Source organism: Perognathus longimembris, chromosome 7 (assembly GCF_023159225.1).
Source record: "Perognathus longimembris pacificus isolate PPM17 chromosome 7, ASM2315922v1, whole genome shotgun sequence".
In the NCBI taxonomy this organism is placed as follows: domain Eukaryota; kingdom Metazoa; phylum Chordata; class Mammalia; order Rodentia; family Heteromyidae; genus Perognathus; species Perognathus longimembris.
The window spans coordinates 16,347,647-16,372,349 of NC_063167.1; the positions used below are offsets into that span (position 1 = coordinate 16,347,647).

The window sequence follows — 24,703 nt, forward strand, 5'->3', positions numbered from 1 at the left end:
ATGAGCCACTGGCAGTAGAGGAGATGTTCAAATTTGATGCTAGGCATTTTTATTCTTGCTTAATCTTCTTGGGGGCCTTAATAATTATTCCTAATAGCCCTAGGCTTTTTATTTTTCTTCTCTGGGATTGAAGTCAATGAATGCTATTGTTTTACCCTGGGTTTGAAACAGTGCCTCAGGCATACTCCCTGCTCTACTCAAACACAACGAAGTTGCTTGGTTTTCTTAGAGGCTATGATACTTAGTTGGAAATAGGAAGGAATTGGCTGTGTATGTACAGAAAAGTGATCTTTATCACTTTACCAAGAAAAGGATTTTTAACATTTGTCGGGAGATGGGTTGTTTTGGTGTGTTAACTACTTTATTTGAAGACCTTTTTGGTGCCATTTGGCTGTGGTGTTTCTGGCATGCTTCCTTTAAGTAGACAGCTGTGAAGTGGTTATTACAGTTGTCTCTTAATCTGCTAAGAGTTTTGCTATATGATTCAATTACTGTTCCCCCTTGGTCTACTAACTTCAGTGAGTTTTCTCTGATCTTTTGGTTTGGAAGTATAGAGCAATTGTTCTGTCTTATCTATATCTTGTTGTTTGTTTTGGTACATAGGTTTGAACTCTGGGCCTTGTGCTTGGCTAGGCAGGTCCTTTACCACTTGAGTAACTTTCCCAGACCTTTTTGTTTTATTTCTTTTGGATAAGGTTCCTTTTTTGCTTGGGCAGGACTCAGACCTCAATCCTCTTACCTCCACTTCTGTAGATGAGATTACAGGCATGTTTCCATGGTGGCCAGCTTATTGGTCATGTCTGTCCTGTGTCTGTCCCCCCCCCCCCCCAAGCTGGCCTGTAACTGAAATCCTGATAGTTGTGTTATGATGCTCAACTATTCATTTGAACAGTTCTAGGGTTTGCACTCAGGTCCTTATGCTCTTGTGCTATGCTCATTTGCCAGTTATTTTGGAGATGGAGTCTCACAGACATTTCTGCCCAGGCTGGCGTTGAACCTTGATCTTCAGATCTCAGCCTCCTAAGTAGCTAGGATTACAGGTGTGAGACACTTGTCTCTTTGGAATTAGGACCACATGTGAGTGACTGCTGAGTCACATCTTAGCAACCATGAGTCAGATTACATTTAAAGATGATGATGAGACCCTTTTATCTATATCTTTCTGTGTTGGGATTACAGGTGTGTGTTATAGTATGAGTTTGGAAGGTTCTGAGTCAGGTTTGGTTGCAGCCCTTTCTGAGTGTCTCCTCACACTTGTGCATTAGCTGGAAATGGGCTAATTGAGGAGATCAGATTGAAGGTTAGGAATCTCTTATTGTCCTAGGGTTATAGTGCCATGGTTCCCTGATGTGCAGGGCAGGGCATGCTGGCCTCAGCAACTTAGGAGGCTTAAATAGGGTGATCATGGTCCAAGCCTGCCAGGCAAAAACAAAAGAACCTATATGAAAAATAACTTTGAAAAGGCTTAGTATATGGCGCAAATGGTAAAGCTAAAGCCATCTGCCTGGCAAGCACAAGGCCCTGAGTTCATACTCTGTACTGTCAAAACCAAAATAGCGGGGCATGTCTGTACTCCCAGCACTCGAGTCTGAGGTAAGAGGACCACTTGAACCATAGAGTAAGAAACCAGCTTGGGCAACTTTGGGAAGCAGGTTCTGGGTGAAGAACTAAAATAGAGTTTTAGATAGTTCTTTTCAGTTAGGGGATACAGATCTTTGGCCAGTCTTCAAAGCCATGAAATACTGAAAAGAGGAAAGGAGCAAAGAAAGGAAGCAGGATTAGAGGGCGTTAGATACCACCAATGTCTATGTAAGAGAAAAACAGTGGGAATGACTTATGCTCATCAAATCGTGTGTATCAGGTACAAAAGGTATTGAAGTCTACTCCATCTTAAGATCTGATCTTAGTCCTGGGATCCAAATGAGCCCATATAATTGATAGGGATATAAAAGCTTGTTGGTTCATCTTTAACTTTTGTACTCATCTCTGCCTGAAATGCCTCTTCATAGGGGAAGAACTGGATCAACAGCTGCTGCCAGTCTTTGGAATCACAGGAAGCCAAGGCCTGGTGCCTTTGTATAAGAGCGGTGCAGCCAGACAATACTTTTGTGCTGGCGAGGCCATGTGGCAAGTCATGTGACCTGGGGCTGTTTTCTACTGGGGTCCTTACCCATCTGTTCTCTCCGCTCTTTCTGGGTTATCAGGCGCCAGTCCAAGTCCTCCCAGGCAGCCAGCTTCATGGCCAGAGATTACGAGCACTAACCTTCCTGGCAGGGGCGGTGTGGCTTCGAGTTTATGCAGATTAGCCATGTGTTTCTCACTTTAAGGCGTTCCACAGGAAAAGCCTTTTCCTGTGTTTGGCTCTCAGTGGGCGGTTCCCAGCTTACTGTACTGGGACTCAGCAAGCAGCAGGCATGCATGAGAGGGATCACAGTACACTGGCCCCCCTCTCCCATTCCACCTCCAGTGCTACGTCACCACAACACAACCACTAGCGCTCTCATACTGTTGGTGTCATTCATTCGGTGCCAAGATTGCTTTAAAAAATTCCCTTGGCCCCAGTTCAAACAGGAGTACAGCTGGGATGTGTTAGATTTTAGGCAGTCTGCCCTCAATTTGAGATGAGTTATAAATAGCAGTGCCGACTTCCTTAACTACTGCTCTCTGAGGTAAAATGCAGGTTAATTACTGTGGGAATCAATTAGGGGGTTCTTTCGGTTAAAGAGCCAGGGATGCATTTTTTTATTGTTATTATTAAAAGTCATACAATAAATCTGGCCAGGAATAAATTAAAGGCATGGGTAAGAAATAATATTTAAATGTCCCAAATCCTAGGTTCTGGCTGTAGGTTTATACTGGTCCTAACTAGTTGGCATTTAGGGAAACAGGACAAGTAAGTGATGGTCAAGATTTCTTTTCTGAGGGACTTTTTTTTTTTTTTTTTGGCAGTCCTTGGCCCATCCCTCTTTATTTTTACTCATATCCTTGGCTCTGTTAGGTGTTAAATCTGTTCCCTCCCTGTGTGTGTTTGTGTCTGTGTCTATGTCTGTGTCTCTGTCTCTGTCTCTCTTTTGTCAGTTGTGGGGCTTGAACTCAGGGCCTGGGTGCTGTGTTCAAGGCTAGCACTCTACCACTTTGAACCACAGCCCTACTTCCGTATTTTGAGTGGTTAATTGGAGATTTGAGGCTCACTGACTTTTCTGCCTGCCTGAGCTGGCTTGGAAAGGTAATCCTCAGATCTCTGCCTCCTGAGTAGCTAGGATTATAGACGTGAGCCACTGGTGCCTGGCTAAATCTATTGTTTAGGGTTGCTCACTGGCCACTTCCTTTTTCTTATCTTTGGATGGGAACTAGAACTAGAGTTCTTCCGTTGCAATTCTATTTCAGAATTATAGTCTTCTGCCTATTATCACATAATGTGATGCATTTTGGTAAATAATAGTTAGGTTCTTAGACCTTTGAGTGCTTACACCTGTTCTTTGTAAATAATTCATGTCCAAATTGAGAATTTGTAACTATGTTTAATCTGTGAATCATTACTTTTGGTTATCTGACACTTAGCCCAGTGGCACCTAAAGTTCAATCTGTTACATTCAGCAACCTTGGAGAGCCATTGTGGCCTCACTTGGTACAGTAAGACAGTGTTAGGGATTCTAGTAACCAAATGGTCTGGAGGGACTTGTAGTTCTATTTGCTTAGAGCAGGAAACTGCAAATGATTAGTCTGCAAGCTGTTTCTGAATATATTCAGGACAAGTGTACTAGCATCCATGCTTTTGATGGCCCTAAACTGCATCTTTGATGCATTTCATTTGGCAGGCAGTTTATAACACGGTCAGTGATCTGGAAGGAGATAAGTGGTAGATTGAAATGAAGAGTTTCTTCTGGCTCTTTCCACTTTTTTTATTTTTTATGAATGCAAGAGAGTATATAGCAGGGGGCCCCCTGACTTCCCTGATCAAGGGGCAGCATTTTCTCTCAATTATGTGTCTCTTTCGCAGACCCTTTGCTTTTGAAGTGTAATCACAGTAATCTACTCCTGTGGTTTCTCATTGAAAGGATTTCCTCTGTGTCTTTCCCTGAGTAGAATCTCTGGCTCTTTCTAGCTGTTTCCTACTCTCTTCCTTTTGCTTACAGACTGCTGATACTGGCTTTTCTACTTTGCATGTAGTAGGTGTTTTTCTGTTCTTAAATTGCAACTTTCCAATAAAACTGATTAATGAAGATCTAAGGTTCTTTATTACAAGGGATTGAATGGGGGCATACCATAAGTGCACATCACAAATCCTTCATAGTGGTGTGGGTTTTTTGTTTGTTTATTTCCTTATTATTTTTTTTTTAGTGCTGGTCCTGGGGTTTGGGCTCAGGGCCTGGCTGCAGTCCCTGAGCATTGTTTTACTTTGTGTGTCTGTATGTCTGTGTGTCGGTTGTGGGGCTTAAACTGTGGGCCTGGGTGCTGACCCTGAGCTCTTCAGCTCAAGGCTAGAGCTCTACCACTTGAGCCACAGCACCACTTCCCAAAATAACTTTTTTTTTTTGGTCAGTTGTAAAGCTTGAACTCTGGGCTTGGGCACCGTCCCTGAGCTCTTCAGCTCAAGGCTAGTGCTTTACTACTTGAGCCATAGTGCCACTTCCCTTGAGCGTTTTTATTCAACTAGTGCTCTACTACTTGAGCAATGGTTCCACTTTTGGCTTTTTTGGTAGTTTATCAGAGATAAGAGTCTCATGGGTATTCCTGCCCGGACTGGCTTTGAACTGCTATTCTTAGATCTCAACATCCTGAGATTATAGGCACTAGCCACTGGTAGCTGGCTTCACAATGGTTTTAAATGTCAGAATTATGAGTTAGATTTCTACCAACTTCCTCTTCTGATATGAGCAGATAATTAACTAACATGAAACCAGAGGAATCTTTGTTTACCAAATAAGCTGCATGGTCTGTTGATTATGAGCCTTTGGTGAAAAGAGTAAAAAAAAAAAAACTGATGACCAGAAGAAGGAAATGCCTTAAATTTCATTTTTAGAAAAAGAATTTTTTTTTTGGCTGTCCCCAAATAAGGGCCTGCAATCCTAAAGTTGAGACGGCAGATTCCATTAGCCATTTTATAGATGCATATAGATAGCTATATCTGGCCCCTTGATGTGAAAGAAGGTGATTAAAAAAAAAATCTTTCCCTACTGTCGACATTACATTTAAAGCCCTAGGCGAATTTTCTTGGGCGTAGGCCATGTGACTACTGTATATGTTCTTGGTACATTGTGTATTGTATATATGTCTACCTGACCTAGGGAAGGGAAAGAAAAACAGGGTGTAAGATATCACAAGAAATGTACACACTGCCCTACTATGTAACTGTACCCTTTTTGCGCAACACCTTTTCAAAAAAATTTTGTTTAATTAATAAATAAATTACAAAAAAAACAAAAAAAAAAACCTTTCCACTATATGTAGCCCAGGCTGCTTTTAGATTTGCTGTCTTGCCTCTACTACCTAAGTATTGACAGGGCATGTGCCAATATACCTGTTGACCTTTTGTTTTTAAACAGTGTGTTTTGGGGATGTCTTTGCAGTTTTGGAGTCCTGTCTGGTATAGAATAGTTATTCTCAAAATATGTGTGTTCTTCCTTGACTATTTTAACCTTCTTTAATATATTAGTGTTGTTGGTTTTTTTTCCCTCAAAGTCATAACCTATCTTAGGGTTGCGTTTAGGGTGTGTCTCTGGCCTTATGCCTAGTTTGATCTGGGCTTTCTCCCCACATTATTCTTTATCCATTTCTTGCAGCAGGCAGCATTGCAACTGAACAGTTACTAAGACCTAGCTCTGCATGTGGGTATTGAGGAACTGTGAAGATAAACTGCCTGAACTCTGGCTTCTTAGAAGTTAGTCTTGAACACATAAGTTTATCAGTAACCTGGGTGACATAGTAAGACCTCTGCCCTCAAGTTAAAAAAGAAAAAGAAAAAAAAGGAAGAACTTAGTCTTGAGAAATGTAACTAAGTTGTGGTGAGACACCAGTGGCCCATACCTTTAATCTTAACTACTGAAGAGATAGAGATCTGGAGGATTGTGTTTTGAAGCCAGCCTGAGCAGAAAAGTTTGTGAACATCCATCTCCAGAAACTGCCCTCAGAAAGCTGGGCTAGAGCCACGGCTCAGATGGTAGAGTACCAGCTGAGCAAGCAAGCAAGCTGAACAAACTTGAGGCGCTTGTACCAGCAAAATTTTTTTTTTAAAAAAAAGGAATCAGTTGGAATGGTTGGGTATAAATAAGTATTTATGACCTTATGTATAGGTATAATAAGACCTATGACCTGCTGACTATAAGAGAGATATTGGAAATATGTGAGATCAAAGCATGCAAAAAATGTGGGAAGTGGCCTCATTCAGAAAGATTTAACGTCCCCCCTCCCCCAGTTGTGAGGATAGGGATGTAACTTGCGGGTAAAACACTTGCCTACCATATACAAAGCCCTGGTTTTGATCCTCAGCATGGGAGTTGGAGGTAGCTACTTGAGCAAGCCATGTGGACAGGAGGGCGGGCAGAGGAACAGGCCATTAATTGCATATAGTTGGGTGTATACAATACTGGAAAACTATGGGATGAGACTGAAAAATATGTAAAATTGTGGCATACCATAGAGCTAATATAGAAGCACTTTGGATTACTGGTAATATATTGGTTATTTATTTGAACTGCAATCTTCAGATCTCAGCCTTGTGAGTAGTTCAAATTACAGTCATGAGCCACCAGTGTCTGGATTCAAGATTTAATAGATAGGAAGTTTGGAGCTGCCATTGAGTTGAGAATGATAGAAAAAGTATTTGTATATCGCTCTAGAACTGCACTGTGCAATATGATAATGACTAGCTACATGTTACAGAGCTCTGGTTTATTTTGTAAATTTAAATTTAAAAAGAACACCTAGGTGGGTGGCTTACACCTAAAAACCTACTTACTACTCACAAGGTTGAGATTAGAGGATCAAGGGTCAAAGCCAGATCAATCAGAAAAGTCCAGGAGACTTTTCTTCAATTAGCCAGCAGCATGGTAGACTAGGGATGTGTCTCAAGTGGCAGAGCAACAATTTTGAATGAAAAAACCTGGCAAGAGCACAAGGTTCTGTCAGTGCTAGGGAGCCTGAAGCAGGAGGGTTGGAAGTTCAAGGACAACAGCTTGGGCTACATAGTAAGACCATGCTGTTTTGTTTTTTGCCAGTCCTGGGGCTTGGACTCAGAGCTTGAGTACTTACTGTCCCTGGCTTCTTTTTGCTCCAGGCTGGCACTCTTACCTCTTGAGCCACAGAGCCACTTCCAGCCTTTTCTGTTTATGCAGTACTGAGGAATTGAACCCAGGGCTTCATGCATGCCAGGCAAGCACTCTACCACTAAGCCACATTCCCAGCCCAATACCATGCTTTAAAAAAAAAAAGTCAGGTGCTGATGGCTCATACCTATAATCCCAGCTACTTAAAAGACAGAGATTTGAGGATTAAGGTTCAAAGCCAGTCTGGGCAGGAAATCCATGATATCATCTCCAGTTAATCAGCAAAAAGCTGGAAGTGGGTCTGTAGCTGAAGTGGTAGAGCACCAACTAGAGTGATAAAGCTCGGTATAGTGCCCAATCCCTGAGTTCAAGCCTTAGGACCAGTGCGCGCACACACAGTTATAGTTATATCTCATATTGTAATACTTAATAGCCATATATTGCAGAAAATTTTATTGAATTTGCCTCAATAAAGTTGCTGTATCACTGATTCCTCACCAAGGATCTTAAAAGATGATCTAGGGAGAAGTCCAAATTCTTCCCAGACACATTAAATTGGAATCTGTAGTGAGAGACTTAGGCATTTGTTTGAGCTTTACAAAAAGTTCCAACCTGCCCCATTGGTTAATAGCTACTTCTCTAGAAGCTCCAAGATGACCATGGTAATGACTGTCATTCATGTTGTGGAGAGACCTAGATTGACAAATACCCAGAACAGGTTGATATCTGTCCAGCAAATGTCCCTTCACTTGGGGACAGCATAGATGACAGCTGCAATGTGGGCTGAGATGTGGACCTCAGTGTGATGTGTGGCATGATATGGCTCTTTACAGGAGAGAATGGTGGTATTTTAGTTCCATTGCTGGCTGTATTGGAGAAGAGCACATAGATATTTATTACTCACTAGTATGTTGTTGTTAAATTTGAAGTTCCTAAATAGTTCCAAAAGAATCCAAGTAAGCTCCAAAATTATGATTGGGAATGTTATTGGATCTCCAAACATAGATACAGGACTTGGGTAGATATTGTTAGGATTGTTGGAAACAGCCCTTTAATAACACTTAACATTTAGTAGTGATTTGGGACATAGCTTTATTGTGATTCTCTACAGTCTGGGAGGGGAGTACTCCCACTATCACTTTTTGAAATTTCAAATTAGCTTGAGAGAACTCTGCTTCTACCCTTTTGTTCTTGATATTTAGAACAGCTTTTACTCTATAGAGTATCATTTTGTTCATTTTCCCTTCGTGAAAGCTCTACTTCTTTTCCTCTATTATCAAACAGTGTTCTTTTTGTGTGCATGTGTTCTGGTCCTGGGGCTTGAACTCGGGGCTTGAGTGGTGCTCAAGGCTAGCGCACTACCACTTGAGCCACAGCTCCACTCAGATCTCAGCCTCCTGAGTAGTTAGGCTATAGGCATGAGCCACTGGTGCCTAACTCTTAAGACAAGTATGCCAGCTACAGGTGGCTCATGCCTGTATTCCTGGTTACTCAGAAGGCTGAGATCTGAGGATCACAGTACAAAGCTGGCCTGGTAGGTCTAGTCTCCAACGAACCAGTAAAAAGCCAGAAGTAGAGCTATGACTGAAGTGGTAGAGCAGTTCCAACCCCAGTGCTAGCACCACACTTACAGTTTAAAAGAAAAAAAGCTGGAAGGAAAGTCATAGTTGTAGACAAATATTCACGATTGTAACTCTGAGTTTTGTTATTGGTGCTGTCCTTTCAACATTAGTTTTTAGAAGAGTGTCATTGTAACATTCTACACATGTATTCAATATATCCTGATCAACTCCACTGCATCTATCACTGCCCTTTATTCCTTATCTCCTCCTTAAAACGATTTTGAAAGATTTCATTGTTCCCCCATCTCCCCATATATATACAACAAACTGCTTTGAACATAATCATCTTCATTTACCCTCTTTAGCTAGCCTTCCTCAGTTTATCTTCCCAGGATATCCTCTTTTACTTTCCTCTCATTCATTTTTTTAAAACGTGGATTTATTGCACCAAAGAGTATCAACATATTTCAGACCTGTGTATATTATGTATTTCCTGAGACTAACCCTTCTGTTGATTGCTTTCCTATAACCTATTATTTAAAGAAACAAAGTTCTGCCCTTTTTATATATTCAAATTCTTTTCTTTTTCTGTTGGTTGTGGGGCTTGAACTCAGAGCCTGGACTTTGTCCTTGAGTCTCTTTGTGTTCATGGCTAGCAGTCTACCATTTGAGCCACAGTGCCACTTCTAGTTTTGAGTGGTTAATTGGAGATAGGAGTTTCACTGGTACTCTTCTGCTCAGGCTGGTTTTGAACCTAGATCCTTGGATCTCATTTACCTGAGTAGCTAGGATTATAATAGGTGTGAGCCACCAGCGCCGTGCTCAAATTCTTGCTTTTCCCTCTGTCTCTATTACTTGGCCAGGTTGCTCATTGAAGAAAACATAAATTTAACAGTTTTTGCCACAGTGCAAACAGGATACAAATGTGCAAAGGAAAAGTGTCCACTAATAGAGAATAGAAATACCTAGATGCTTGAGTGTCTGCACTCCCAACCATAGTTGGAGCATCACTTTGATGTTGTTGAACAAGGTTATAGTAATGCATACTAGCATTGTCCTATCCAAGTGAAAGGCCTTTGTTCTCATTTCTGTATTAAAGAGTGCATAAGGCTGGCAATGTGGCTTAGTGGTAGAGTGCTTGCCTGGCATAAATGACACCCTGGGTTCAAATTCCTCAGCACTGTATATATAGAAAAAGCCAGAAGTGGCGCTGTGGCTCAAGTTGGAGAGTGCTAGCATTGAGCAAAGAGAAGCCGGGGCAGTGCTCAGTCCCTGAGTCTAAGCCCCAGGACTGACCACCCCCCCAAATATATATATATATATATATATATATATATATATATATATATATAATTGCTCTACACCAGACTTTCCCCTTGAATCTTCAGTAGTACCATACTTAAAAGTAACTTTTAGCTTTTACAAGATCTTTCACAAACAGGTGGTATTTTCCTTTTATGAATGACAGAATCAAAAATTTTTAGGAGGGTTAAATAATTTACTTAAAGGTTATTGGGTCTGTTGTTTTTTTCATAGTAACTGTTTTCCTGTGTTGCATAGAGACTTCAAAAGACATGTGCTTGGGTTGTATGTTCACATTGGCCAGAGGCCATCAAAGCTTGAGGTTAATGAACTGCTCTTTATTTTGTAGCCATCCAGTCCAATGGATCAGATGGGCAAGATGAGACCTCAGCCATATGGCGGGACTAACCCATACTCACAACAACAGGGACCTCTGTCAGGACCACAGCAAGGACATGGGTACCCAGGGCAGCCATATGGGTCCCAAACACCACAGCGGTACCCAATGACCATGCAAGGTCGGACGCAGAGTGCCATGGGAGGCCTCTCTTATGCACAGCAGGTAGATGGCGACTGATTACTCTGACCCTTGTTGGTATCCAGGGTCTGGTCTCAGGTATAGAATCAGAATGTTTTCTTATCTTCCAAACTTATTGATATGAACACAGGCCAGGTGGTTCAGCTAGCTAAAATGTAGTACTGGCCGAGATTGTGAGCACCATCCTATACGTGTTCTGTATGTCTGTCTTTGTGTCACTTATCCTTGGGATTGAATCCAATTTACTACTGAGCTATATACCCTAGTCCATCTTTTGACCTGCCTGGCGTGCCTGTACCCACTTGAGAGATGATCTCTGAAGGAGGTGAGACAAACAAATCACTGGCTGAGCACCTATCACTGCTGTTAAAATGAAAATCATACCATCTGCCTTGGGGATGGAAGAGGTTCTTTGTATTTTTTAGGTCCTTCAACATATACTATCAGGGTCAAAAATTGTTTAAGGGACATGAACAAAAAAGGACAATATTGAACAATAAGGATGCTAACAGTCTGTTATAAATGATAAGGTATCTTCTCATCTTTGTTTGGCAATCTGCACTATTACCTGGGGGGTGGGGGGGGGGGAGAGTAGGAGCACAGAATCAAACCCAAGGCTTTCAGTATGCTAGATAGTGCTTTGCCACTGAAGTACACCTCTAGCTTCATACCATGCCTTTTTCTTTTTGTGCTGATATTAGGTGTTGAATTCAGAGCCCCATGCTCTCACTTGGCTTTTTAAATTGGCTTTTTGGATTTTGAGTCCCTCCCTCCCAAGTTTGAGTAGCCTCAAATTCTTAGTCCTCCTTCCTCAACCTCCCAAGTGCTAAGATTATAGACATATATAACCATACTGATTAAAATGTGTTCTATGTGTGTATACGCCTTTCAGTATCAGACCTTGAACTCAGAACATTGTGTTCTTGCGTGACTTTTTTTTTTTTTTTTTTTTTTTTTTGTGCCAGTCCTGGGCTTGAATTTTTCTTGTCCCTGAGCTTCTTTTGCTTCCTTGCCCTAGGCTGGCTTTTTAGTGTGATTCTTGATCTCAGCCTCCGTGACCTACTGGTACCTGGCCTTTTTTTTGGGCAAAGGGCTAGAACTCTGCCATTTTAGCCACACTCACTTCCGACTAGCACCATTGTCTTCCAAAGTGTCATTTTTGTGTTAATTGAAAGTGGTGAAACCATAAAATAAAAACTAATACCTTGAAGACTTTAAAGCAAAGAATGGCCCTAAATATAGAGATGATTTTTTACAGTGTAATTTTTCACCTTCTTTCTTCTCTTCCTCTGTTCTCCCTTTCTGTTTTCCATTCCCTTTCCTTTCCTTTTCTTCAAGGAGAAAGTTGAAGAGAGATGGGTCAGAACTTTTTTCTGGGGGATCCCAAAGGGGTACTACTTACCAGATAAATCTTCATAGTAGTATAGGCAGTACAAGTAAGTCAACAGGCCCTTAAATATTTAAAAATGAAGACTCAGTAAAAGAAGAAATCGAAACTTAGTGATTGTACATATCTAGATTACTAAATTCAAGGTTTTCTGTTAGCTAAGCCAGGCTGGTATTGATCATTGTGATTTGGTTACAAATTCTTAACCCTTAAGCCACGATAAAAAGAATAAGCTCATTGGCAAAAATGGTATTCTTGAACTCATGTCAATTAATATTATAGCATAAATTTTTAATGAATAACTGTAGTTCACCCGTATACCAACTAGTAGCCACTTTTGACCACTCTTCCTGGCTGAGTTTAGACAGTTGATATAAAAATGCTGGGCCTTCTTACTATGAGGGTTGGCTTGCTGCTTGTCTTTTTTTCCCTCTCCTTTTAATTTCCCCCCCTATGAATCATTTATTTCCTTTGAAACCTCTAGAAACAAGCTAGAAGAATCTTAAGATAGGATGGAATGATAAAAGAATAAAGAATTTTTTAAAAATAAAACCAGTCAACATATTAAAAACCATGCTACCATCTCTAAACATCAGAACACCAACTTCAAATCAAATAGATTTGTCTTGCAGAAACTCTTAATAGACAACAAATAATAAAAGTTAAAATTTACAATTGTCAATGTGCATGATTTCCTGCTTTCTGTATACATCCTGGAGGCACAGTTTCTGATAGGATAGATCACCTTTCTTAATTTAGGAGAAACGGTTCTAAAAGAATTTTTTCCTTTTCCGCAGATTCCTCCTTATGGACAACAAGGCCCCAGCGGGTATGGTCAGCAGGGCCAGACTCCATATTACAACCAGCAAAGTCCCCACCCCCAGCAGCAGCAGCCACCTTACTCCCAGCAACCACCATCCCAGACCCCTCACGCCCAACCTTCATATCAGCAGCAGCCGCAGTCTCAACCACCGCAGCTTCAGTCTTCTCAGCCTCCATATTCCCAGCAGTCATCCCAGCCTTCACATCAGCAATCCCCAACTCCGTACCCTTCCCAGCAGTCCACAACACAGCAGCATCCCCAGAGCCAGCCCCCTTACTCACAGCCACAGGCACAGTCTCCCTACCAGCAGCAGCAACCTCAGCAGCCAGCATCCTCGACGCTCTCCCAGCAGGCTGCATATCCCCAGCCTCAGTCTCAGCAGTCCCAGCAAACTGCCTATTCCCAACAGCGCTTCCCTCCACCACAGGTAAGACACCCCCTCCACCCCCGCCTCTTTCGCTGACCTCTATGTGACCACAGACAGAAAGTTGGTGTCACCAGAATTTTGCCATTCTCCAGAGTGTTCTTAAAAACCAATTAAATTTTGAGTAAACATGCTAACTTGATTGATTTGAACTAATAAAGGAATAACCTTAGCTGGGTACCAGTGGCTCACACCTGTAACCCTAGCTACTCAGGTGGCTGAGATCTAAGGATTTGCATTTCAAAGCTAGTCCTGGCAGGAAAGTCCTTAAGACTCTTATCTCCAGTTAACCACCAGAAAACCAGAAGTGGTGCTGTGACTCAAAGTGGTAGAAAGCAAAAAAGCTCAGGGACAGTGCCACATCGCTCAGGCCCTGAGCTAAAGCCCCATGGCTGAACAGGGGGAAAAAAGGCGGGTGTGGGGGGAATCACCTTCACTGCATAACAACATATAGCCCTTCTTACTGATGAAACAATAAGACAATGGAGAAGTATATGAACAAATTAAAGTTAATGGGACCAACATATATATTTGAAAGTAATACCAGTACTCGAACACCCAAAAGAAAGTCTTTTCTTAACTTGGGTAGGATGTAGTGTATGTACTTCATTCCAGGTGCTATTCTGTTCGACTGTTAGTTAAAATATTCTGGATCCTTTCACTTGAAATTATCACCAGAGCTGATATACATTCTTTAGAATATTCTCATAGGTGGCAAATCTCTGTGTGTGTGTGTGTGTGTGTGTGTGTGTGTGTGTCTGTCTGTCTGTCTGTCTGTCTGTCTGTCTGTCTGTCTGTCTGTCTGTGTGTCTGTGTCTGTGTCAGTCCCAGGGCTTGAACTCCAAGCTTGGAGGCTGTCCCTGAGATTCTTTTGCTCGAGGCTAATGCTCTGTTACTTGAGCCACAGCTCTGGTCATAATTGGAGACAAGAGTCTCACGGACTTTCTTAGTTCTGGCTAGCTTTGAACCTTGCTCCTCAGATTTCAGTCTCCTGAGCAGCTAGGATTACAGGTGTGAGCCACTGGTACCCAGCACCATCTTTTTTTGGCCTGGCATGAAGCTTAAATTCAGCATCTTGGTGTTGTCCTTGAGCTTCTTTTTGCTTAAAGCATAGAGCCTCTACCATTTGAACCACAGCACAATTTCCAGCTTTTTCTGAGTAGCTTATTGGAGATAAGAGTTTCATAGACTTTCCTGCCTGGGTTGGCTTCGAACTAGAATCCTCAGATCTCAGCCTTCTGAATAGCTAGGATCACAAGTATGAGCTACTGTCTTGTGGCATCATCTTACTTTTTTAAAAGATAAGTTTGAGGGGCTGGGAATGTGGCTTAGCTGTAGAATGCTTGCCTAGCATTCATGAAGCCCTGGGTTCAATTCCTCAGCACCGCATAAACAGAAAGAGCCAGAAGTGGCACTGTGGCTCAAGTGGCAGAGTGCTAGCCTTGAGCAAAAAGAAGCCAGAGACAGTGCTCAGGCCCTGAGTTCAAGCCCCAGGACTGGCCAAAAACAAAACAAAACACACACAAAAAAAAAAAAACACCAAAAGATTGAAGCCTGACAAAGGGACACTGCCCAAGCCCTGAGTTCAAGCCCCAGTATTGGTACAGTAAATAATGTTATTTTGTTTGTTTTTTGTGCTGCTACTGGAGTTTGAACTGAGGGCCTCATACTTAATCTTGGCTTTTTCACACTAGGCTGGTGCTTTCCTACTTGAGTCACAGCTTTACCCCCCCCCCCCCCCCCCGATTTTTTGGTGGTTAATTGGAGATAAGAGCCTTCTGGACTGGTTTCAAACCTATTCCTCAAATCTTTGCCTTCTGAATAGCTGAGATTACAGGGATGAGCCATCAGTGCCTGGCTGCTGAGTTTGATTTTAGAAAGAAGCAAAAATTTACTGAGAATGTGGCTTAGCAGTAGAGTGCTTGCTTAGCATGCACAAAATCCTGGGTTCAGTTCCTCAGCACCACATCAACAGAAAAAGCCGCAAATGGTGCTGTGGCTCAAGTGGTAGAGTGCTAGCTTTGAGCAAAAAGAAGCTCAGGGATAGTGGTCAGGCTGAGTTTAAGCCCCAGGACTTCCCCCTGCTCCCCAATTTTTATTTTTTGTTTACGTGTGGCTATACCTAGTGAGCAAGACATAGATAATAATGAAGCCTAAAAATAGCAATGGAAAAAGAAAAATTAACTTGGGGCTATACTTAGTGATCAAAATGTAAATAATGAAGCCTAAAAATAAAAATAGTAATTTGGGCTTTTTGTTTGCTTGTTTTCCTTTTTCCTCTTGGCAGTACTGTTGGCACTCAACAGTTGCTAGATTGGTGCTATACTACTTAGGCCCAGGCCTCCAACCTTGTCTGCTGTTGGCTATTTTGGAATGATGTCTCAAACTTTTAAGTCTCACTCAGCCTTTTAAATAGTTAAGATTATATATATGAACCACTGGCACTCAACTGAGCTATATGAGGAGAAAGTTCATTGGTGGCATCATTATATAAGTCACTCATCCCAAGGCAGTATCTTTGAAGTAAGCAGATTCTTTCTTGAGTTTTCATTCTAAAAATTGGTCTTATTCCTTGACAATTATAACTTGCAGTTAGGTAGACTTCAGCATTTAACCCTGAGAAATGGCTCTCTATTAGATATCAATGAATGAGCAACAATTCCATTAGAGTACATACTGATGTGCTTTTTTAATTTTGGTGAGAAAGGGTCTTGCTATGTGGTCCAAACTGGCCTTGAACTCATTATTCTCTTTCCCTAGCTCCTGAGTGCCATAACTGCAGGTGGAGAGAGAGAGAGAGAGAGAGAGAGAGAGAGAGAGAGAGAGAGAGAGAGAGAGAGAGAGAGAGTGTGTGTGTGTACACGTGTACGTACATGTGTGCACATGCATACACTAGTGCTAAGGCTTGAAATCAGGGCCTTGGTGCTCTCCTTTAGCTTTTTGTTTAAGGATTACAACCCTGAGTCACCAGCCCGAGCACCTGGCTAATCTGATGACATTCCTAAGAGCAAGAGCCATTATTTGGACTTTTCTGTAGTTGGATACTGTTCATAGTTGGGCAGTTTCTCACTTCCAGTTCCCCTGTATCATAGTCCCAAAGTGAGAAAGTTCTGGCATTCATAGCTTTTTAAAAAAAAATTTTTTTATTTTAGGAGCTTTCCCAAGATTCATTTGGGTCTCAGGCATCCTCAGCCCCCTCAATGACCTCTAGTAAAGGAGGACAAGAAGATATGAACCTGAGCCTTCAGTCAAGACCCTCCAGCTTGCCTGTGAGTATTTTTGCCATCTCTAAAAGTTGATTGAGCAGAAAGGAAACAATTTTTCCAGATTTTTTTTCGTTTCTTTTATTATTATTATTTTTTGGATGAATAAGCTATTCCTTAGATTCAGGTTCAGATTCTAAATACAATTCTTAGATTTGTAGAATGTCTATTCTTTCTACCTCCTAAGGAATAGGTTTGGACTTGTTGAGTTTTGTTTAGTTTTGTTTTTTTTCTTTTCTTTAAAATCTTGGGCTTTGCACTGAAAGGAAAAGCATTATTGCAGACTTTCCTCCATTCATTTTAACATGGTAACAATGTGAAGGATTGTAGAACACCTTTGAAAATAAAGTTACTGCGATCTAACTGGCCTGTAAAATCATAGTCAAATTCCCTTTTTTGTTCTTCTTTGGGAGGTTTGGGGAACTTAAAATACAAAAAAAATGACATTCTCTTTATTGATGACCCATGGTACAATGCAAGTAGATTTGGTGTCTAAATGCATTCATATTATGATTGTTTTGTAGATATCTTTGTATATTACTTTTCTGCAATAAATAACAATGAATTATTTTTTTAATCTTGGGCTTTTTAGGCATAGATATACACAAAGATGAAAGTGTTAGAAGTATTGTCTCCTTTTTGTTTCTTTGTTTTGAAAAACAAAACAAAACCAAAAAAAGTTTGTGCCCAAGTCAGCAAAAAAAGAAAGGAAAGAAAAGCTTAGGTCTTGAGTCTGTTTCTTGTTTTTGCCACTAGCTTTGTAGCTTGGACAAATCAATTTCTCTGTAGCTTAGTTTGTATATCTATAAAATGAACTTTACTTCATTTGTGATAAAAGTAGGTTAATATAAGAAAGCTGCTGGGAATATGGCTTAGTGATGAAGCCCTGTTTGATTCCTCAGCACCACATAAACAGAAAAAGCCGGAAGTGGTGCTGTGGCTCAATCCGTAAAGTGCTAACCTTGAGCAAAAAGAAGCCAGGGACAGTGCTCAGGCCCTCCTAAGTTCAAGTCCCAGGACTGGCCAAAAAATAATAATTTGCTGGCTACCAAGCTCAAGGCTGGTGCACCTGACTGAACTTTCAGGGTTGTTCCTTTCTTTCTTGTTTTAAGCAAATACTGGAGTTTGAATGTGTGGTCTCCCTTTCCCCCTTGGCCTTTTGCTGGTTTAATGGGAATAAAGAGTCTCATGGATTTTTCTGTTTAGGCTGGCTTTGAACTGTAATCCTCAATTCGTAAGCCCCCTGAGTAGCTAGGATTAGGCTTCTGAGCCCAAGATGGAATCCTAGGGTTGGGACTTTTTAGATACTGGAATTAGGAGGAAATGTCATAAAGTAAAGCAATTATTCTTTATTCCCTTCTCATTAGTATATTGCAATCCTTTTCTGCATCTTCAGCTTCACTTGAATATGCTTTTTAACCTGATTCAATCAGAAATATATAACTACCCCTCATCATTTATGGTCTGTGCCCAAATCTGGGTGGTATGCTATTGTAACAATAATCCAAATCAGTGGGTTTATTTCTATCATTGTTGTGGTTTGGTTTTCTTCAAAAAAGTTTCTTCTTGGGCTGGGAATATGGCCTAGTGGCAAGAGTGCTTGCCTCATATACATGAAGCCCTGGGTTCGATTCCCGAGCACCACATATATAGAAAACGGCCAGAAGTGGCGCTGTGACTCAAGTGGCCAGAGTGCTAGCCTTGAGCAAAAAGAAGCCAGGGACAGTGCTCAGGCCCTGAGTCTAAGGCCCAGGACTGGCAAAAAAAAAAAAAGTTTCTTCTTGCTTCTGGTGATTTTTCCCCATGCCCACACACTCCCAACAGTATCTCAATATATAACCAGGCTGGCCTCAATCTGCCTACTTTTTTCCCCCCTTTTTGTCTTTCATGGAACTTGTACTTGGCCTGGGTGCTGTCCCTGAGCTCTTTTTGTTCAATACTAGCACCCTACCACTTTGCCACAGCTCAACTTCCAGTTTTTTGGTTTTTTTTTTTTTTTTTGTGGTTACTTTGAGACAAGAGTCTCACAGACTTCTTGCATGGTCTGGCTTTGACTCATGATTCTCAGATCTCATCCTCCTCAGTAGCTAGGATTACAGACATGAGCCACCAGTGCCCAGCTGCTGACCTTTTTTGATACACATGTATATAGAATTTTTCAGTTTTGAGAATGCTCATAAACACATGCCATGTGTTTTCCAAGGACTTGGAATCCAAGAGCTCGTCATTTGACCTTGTGTAGCCTTTTGACCTTCTGTAGCTTTGTAAGGCTACAGAATGTTGTTCCTGGGAACCCCAAAACAAAAATTAAGCTTGTTTCTGTTATGGATTCATCTAGATGTATCATTTTCTCTGTGGTAGAAGCTTTGTGTAGAAGATGAGCAAACCAAGTTAGTAACATCTTGTTTTTTGAACTGCTCTTTATCTTCTTTCTCTTGAGCCAAGGAACCAAAGTTGTTTTTTGTTTTTTTTTTATAAATTTTGATATGATGTTAGATTCCCTACAAGAGCCCTTTCCTTTCTTAACCAATTGGATTAAAGAATCACTAGGGCTAGGCACTGGTGGCTCAATCTTGCAATCTTAGCTACTCAGGAGGCTGAGATCTAAGGATCATGGTTTGAAGCCAGCCAAGTAGAAAAGTTCCCTAAGATTCTAATCTCCAGTTAAACCACCCAAAAACTGGAAGTGGAGCTATGACAGTAGCCTAGCCTTGAGCACAAAAACTCAGGCCTTGAGTTCCATTACCACCACCCCCCCCCAAAAAAAAAAAGAATCACTAGATTTGCCTCTAGTACATTCTTTAACTAAAGAAGGATTTATGGGGCACTGTTTGAGTTTACCAGAGCAGATTCTGGCCTCACTAGACAGCAACCCCTTTAGTTTCAGTTTTTCTGTTTCAGTTTTTATTTTGGTGCATTGAACTCTGGGCCTGGGTGCTATCTATAAGAGTCTCATGGACTTCAGTCACTTTACCTGCCTCTGTCTGAAGATATTAGGATTGTGACCTTCATTAATATTCTGAAGAATTTTTACTCAGCTATTAATGTTAAACCATTTAACTGCTGTTACACTGATGATGTTATCCCAACACTTAAGACATTATTTTTTTCATTAATCTTAGACTAAAATCCAAAACCCTTAAGCATTTATCTGATTACCCACACATCAGAACCACAGATTATTATACTCTACCATTTTTCTGATTTACTAGGTCTGAAGCAGAGCCTGAGAATAAACATTTCTATCAAGTTTCTTGCTGATTCTGCTGCTCTGGGACCAGAAATGGCACTTTGAAAACTTCTGCTTTAATCTGTTTTTCTCTTGTCTTGCTCTCTAACTTCTGTTTCTCTGAATCCTCATGGTATACTTTCTGCTTTCAGAACTTTGCATATACTTTTTATTTGGTGTTCGTAGGTAAGGCTTGAACACCCTACCACTTGAGTCACAGCACCACTTCCAGCTTTTTATGTAATTAATTAGAGATGAGTCTCAAGGACTTTCTTGCCCCAATTGGCCTTGAACCATGATCCTCAGATCTCAGCCTCCTGAGTAGCTAGGAATACAGGTGTGAGCCACTAGCAGCTGGCTACTCCTCCCCTCCCCTCCCCTCTCCTCTTGTACTCCCCTCCCTCCCTCTCTGTCTCTCCCTGACCTATGGCTTAACCTCGGGGCCTAGGTTCTGTCTCTGAGCTTCTTTTGTTCAAGGCTAGCTCTCTACCACTTTAGCCCCTTCTGGCCTTTTCTTTATGTGGTACTATGGAATCAAACTTAGGGCTTCGTGCATGCTAGGCAAGCACTCTACCACTAAGCCACATTACCAGCCCTACTCTTCTCCTTGAATCATATTATTCCTCATACTGATCCCTTACACGTCCATCTATATATATAGTAAAGATCATTTCCTCAAAAAACCCTAGCCAGAGGCTGGGAATGTGGCTTGGCAGTAGATGGCTTGCCTAGCATTTCTGAAGCCCTGAGTTCCTTAAGCACCACATAAACAGGAAAAGGCAGAGGTGGCGCTGTGGCTGAAGTGGTAGAGGGCTAGCCTTGAGCAAAAAGAAGCCAGGGACAGTGCTCAGGCCCTGAGTCCAATCCCCAGGAGTGGCTAAAGAAAAAACAACAAAAAAAACAAGAGCTTCTAATCAAGTTCAGGGACTCAGCTTAAATAGATTCTGTCATGATTTCATTTCTAAGGGCAGTTTTTATTTGATCATTAAAAAAAAAAGTGTGTGCTAGGTGCTGTTGACTTGTGCCTGTAATCCTAGCTACTCAGGGGGCTGAGATGTAATGATCTAGTTAAAAACCAACCTGGGCTGAAAAGTCCATGAAATCCTGATCTCCAGTTAATCACCAAAGACTGGAACTAGGCAGAGTTGAAGAAGCTGTAGGACCACTCGTGTGCACTTGCATGCGCCCGTGTGCGCACACACACAACAGAGAATAATTCAGTGTCTGATGGGTTTCTGGAATGATGATTGTCTAGACTAAGGTCCATATGGGGCCCTCAAAATTATTTGCTATAAAACATACGTTTCTTGTGTGCTTCTTGATGGTATTCTGTACTGTCTGCCTGTATCCATAATTTTGTATGGCTTACAAATGAGGTTATAAATATCTAGTTGGCCTTTGGCAGAAAATAGTTCCCTGCAAAGGGCAAATGAGCAATCCTCTGTGTTTTTCTACGGTCTTTAATTTTCTTCATTTAAGGGACTTATCTAAATATTGATATCTTCCTTATAATGATAGTCATTTTTGAAATAACTTAGAGAGTTGTGCCTACTTATCTGGGTGCGGTGGTGTAAATATGTAATCCCAGTACTGGAGAGGTTTAGGTAGAAAGATGTAGGGAGATTTTGAGTTTCAGGCTAGACTGGGGTACAGAGCAGGACCCTATCTCCCTCCAGCCCCCCTGCCCCCCCTAAAAAAAGTTTTACTTTGCCCTTTTGTCTGTATTATTTTTTACATAGGTTAAGTTTTCTGTCATTGATAGGATTAGAAGCAGGCACCACTGTGTCCAACCTTCCTCCTGCGGGGTTGGAGTCCTAATTGTTTTTTATTGTTCTGCCCAAGCTGGCCCTACAATAGCTGTCTTCCTGTTCTGAGCCTCTGACATAACTTGGGGTGATAGGCAAGTGCCATTCTATGCAGCTATAGGTTGAGAAGGTGTCTGACTTGTTGGCCATGAACTTTGATCCTCCTGATGTCAGCCTCTCAAGTGGCTAGAATTACAGGAATGAGCTGCATGTACTCAAGCATTTAAAAATAAAAGGTTTCTATTTATTCAAGTATATATGGTTTTCCTAGAATGCGCATAATCCCTGATTTTTCTTACTAAGGAGCATTTGGAAATTTGTTTAGTCCTTTATTTTTAAATTACCTTTAGTTATACAAAGAGGTTTCAATTTTTGAAAATGGTTTTCATTATGACTTTTGTACATGCATACAAAATACTTCTTATGTCAGTGGGCTCATCATCTCTCTTTCCTACCTCTCCATTATTAGTTCATCCCCCCCCCCCATTCCTCCCTAAAATATAAAGGAAGTAAAGTTGTGGTTCAAGTGGTAGAACCACCAGCCTTGAGTGAAAAAGCCATAGGACAGCACCCAGGACTTGAGTTCAATTCTCACTGCTAGCAATGTTTATAATTATGTATATTAAAATATGAGTATACACACACACAAAACATATAATATTGAGAGTATACCTGTGATTGAATGATGAAAGTTGGACATGGGAGATAAAAGCCCAAATCTGGAAAGTTAAATAGTGCTTCTTAGCTTATATTAAGAGTTACAGGGCTGGGAATATGGCCTAGTGGCAAGAGTGCTTGACTCGTATACATGAAGCCCTGGGTTCGATTCCGCAGCACCACATATATAGAAAAGGCCAGAAGTGGCGCTGTGGCTCAAGTTGGCAAAGTGCTAGCCTTGAGCAAAAAGAAGCCAGGGACAGTGCTCAGGCCCTCAGTTCAGCCCCAGAACTGGCCAAAAATAAAAATAAATTACAGAGCCAGGTACCAGTGGCTCACACTTGTAATCTTAACTACTCGGAGGCTAAAATCTGAGGATTACAATTGAAAACAGGGCCAGGCAGGGGTTAATTACCAAAAAAAAAACAGAAGTGGAATTGTGGCTTAAGTGATAGAGCATTTGACCTTGAGCAGAATGCTCAGAGACCCAGGCCCTGAGTTCAAGCTTCAGGCGCAGTGTGCCCACACCACGCATACTCATTCACACTCACAGGTAATTTTAATAACACTGAGCAACTTGTTCTATGAAAAGGAATAAAAAACATACTAGACCAGGAGGCTGCTTTCGTCATTCAAGTCGTGGTGATACTGGTTATCTAGAAAGAGCACACTTTTGTTCTCCACACTGTGGGAAAGGACACTTTGAAGAGACTTCCTTGGAGTTGAATACCCAAAGCAGATTTATCCCCACTCTGAGAGTTCTTCTCCACTCTGCCATGCTGATCACTGGATCCTTTCCATTAGTGCTGACTCCAAATCCAAGTGTATGTCATAAATGTCATTTGGATCTGGTTTCCTTTGTCCTTCCCCACTCTTGCTACCCCGTGGTTCCTCTTCTTACCTAGTGTCTTACCACAGACAGTTGATAGTTCTTTCTCTTCCTCTACTTTCCTTTCCAAATCTCTGCTCAACATAATCTCTAGGGAAACAAAAAGTCATATAAAAGAACTACCAGATAAGTTATATACCTACTTTAAAATCCTCTAGCTAGTCTATAGGTTTAAGTACAGGCAGGGTCTCCCTGTATAGCCTAGGCTTCCCTCAGACTCCTCATCTCATGATCTTCTAGCCTCATCTCAAATCCTTGGATCACACCTGGTTTGTATTTGGTTGTTTGTGTGGGTTTTTGTTGTGTTTTGTACTGGGCATTAAATTTAGGCCTTCATCCTTGTTAGGCAAACATTGTACATATGTGACACGGCTCTGTTGTCTTTTTTTTTTCTCAATGTAGTTAAATTCTCTGTCCTTCAAATAAAACCTAGCACATTTTTGCTGTATTATAGATAACAAATAGGCATTGGACAGGGATTGACTTCAGTGGCTTCAAAGATCATTTGGTCCTGTTTCATTAATAAAATATACATGAAACAGAAGAACATAAAACCCAGTGTTATGAAGAGTGTTGTCAGAGTTTAAAATCAGTGTTCCATGTATGTCTAAATACCTAAGGAAGGCATTATGAAAGAATTTGAATATGAACTAGATGTCGATATATTTGAATTGTTGAGAAAGAAAAATTCATCCAGGCACTGGTGGCTGTAATTCTAACCATTTAGGAGACTGATATCTGAAGAGCAAAGTTGTAGGTTTTTTGTTGTTTTTGTTTTGTGGCCAGTCCTGGGGCTTGAACTCAGGGCCTGGGCACCCTACCACTTGAGCCACAGCAACACTTCTGGCTTTTTCTGTTTTTGTGGTACTGAAGAATCAAATCCAGAGCTTCATGCGTGTTAGCAAGCACTCTACTACTAAGCCACATTCCCAGCCCTGGCAGGAAAAATCTGTTAGACTCTTATTGCTAATTAACCACAAGAAAGGAGGTAGTGCTGTGGCTCAAGTAGTAGAGTGCTAGCCTTGAGCCAAAAAAAGAAGCCAGGGACAGTGCTCAGGCTCTGAGTTCAAGCCCTAGGACTGGCAAAGGAAGGGGAGGGAGGGAGGAGAAAGAGATACAATACAGATTGAGTTGTTGCTTGGAGTGGAGAACAATAAAAGAAAGGTAGGTCACAAGGTTTGAGAGCCTGGTGAGTTAAATGAGCCATTTAGAAAGGGAGAATCTATGAGCAAGAGATTAAGTTGAACTGTTGACTTCAGTTCTAGTGAGAAATATGAAGATTTCCCCTTTCTAAAACTTGCAGAAGCTACAGACCTGCAGGGGCTGGTAGCTCACAGCTGCCATCCTAGCTACTCAGAAAGCTGAAATCTGAGTATTGAGGTTCAAAGCTGGCCCTGAACTACAGTTCTTTAAAAGACAGCCTGGGCAAGAACATCTGTGAGACTCTTATCTCCAATTAAACACCAGAAAACTGGAAGTAGAGCTGTGATGCAAAGTGGTTGAGTATACAGAGCCTAGGCTCTGAGCCCTGAGTTCAAGCCCCACAATTAAGCAAATAG

The 24,703-nt window shown here is 41.3% G+C and overlaps 1 protein-coding gene across 2 annotated transcripts in view; it reads left to right on the forward strand.

The window, feature by feature from the left end:
* The window catches only part of Arid1a (AT-rich interaction domain 1A), a 91,176-nt gene that overhangs the window by 28,361 nt on the left and 38,112 nt on the right, over window positions 1-24,703 (forward strand). For both annotated transcript variants that reach the window (XM_048350582.1, XM_048350583.1), the window contains exons 2-4: window positions 10,479-10,691; window positions 12,852-13,304; window positions 16,454-16,570. In XM_048350582.1, the coding sequence (XP_048206539.1) occupies window positions 10,479-10,691; window positions 12,852-13,304; window positions 16,454-16,570 (783 nt within the window). The remainder of the gene's footprint in view (window positions 1-10,478; window positions 10,692-12,851; window positions 13,305-16,453; window positions 16,571-24,703) is intronic.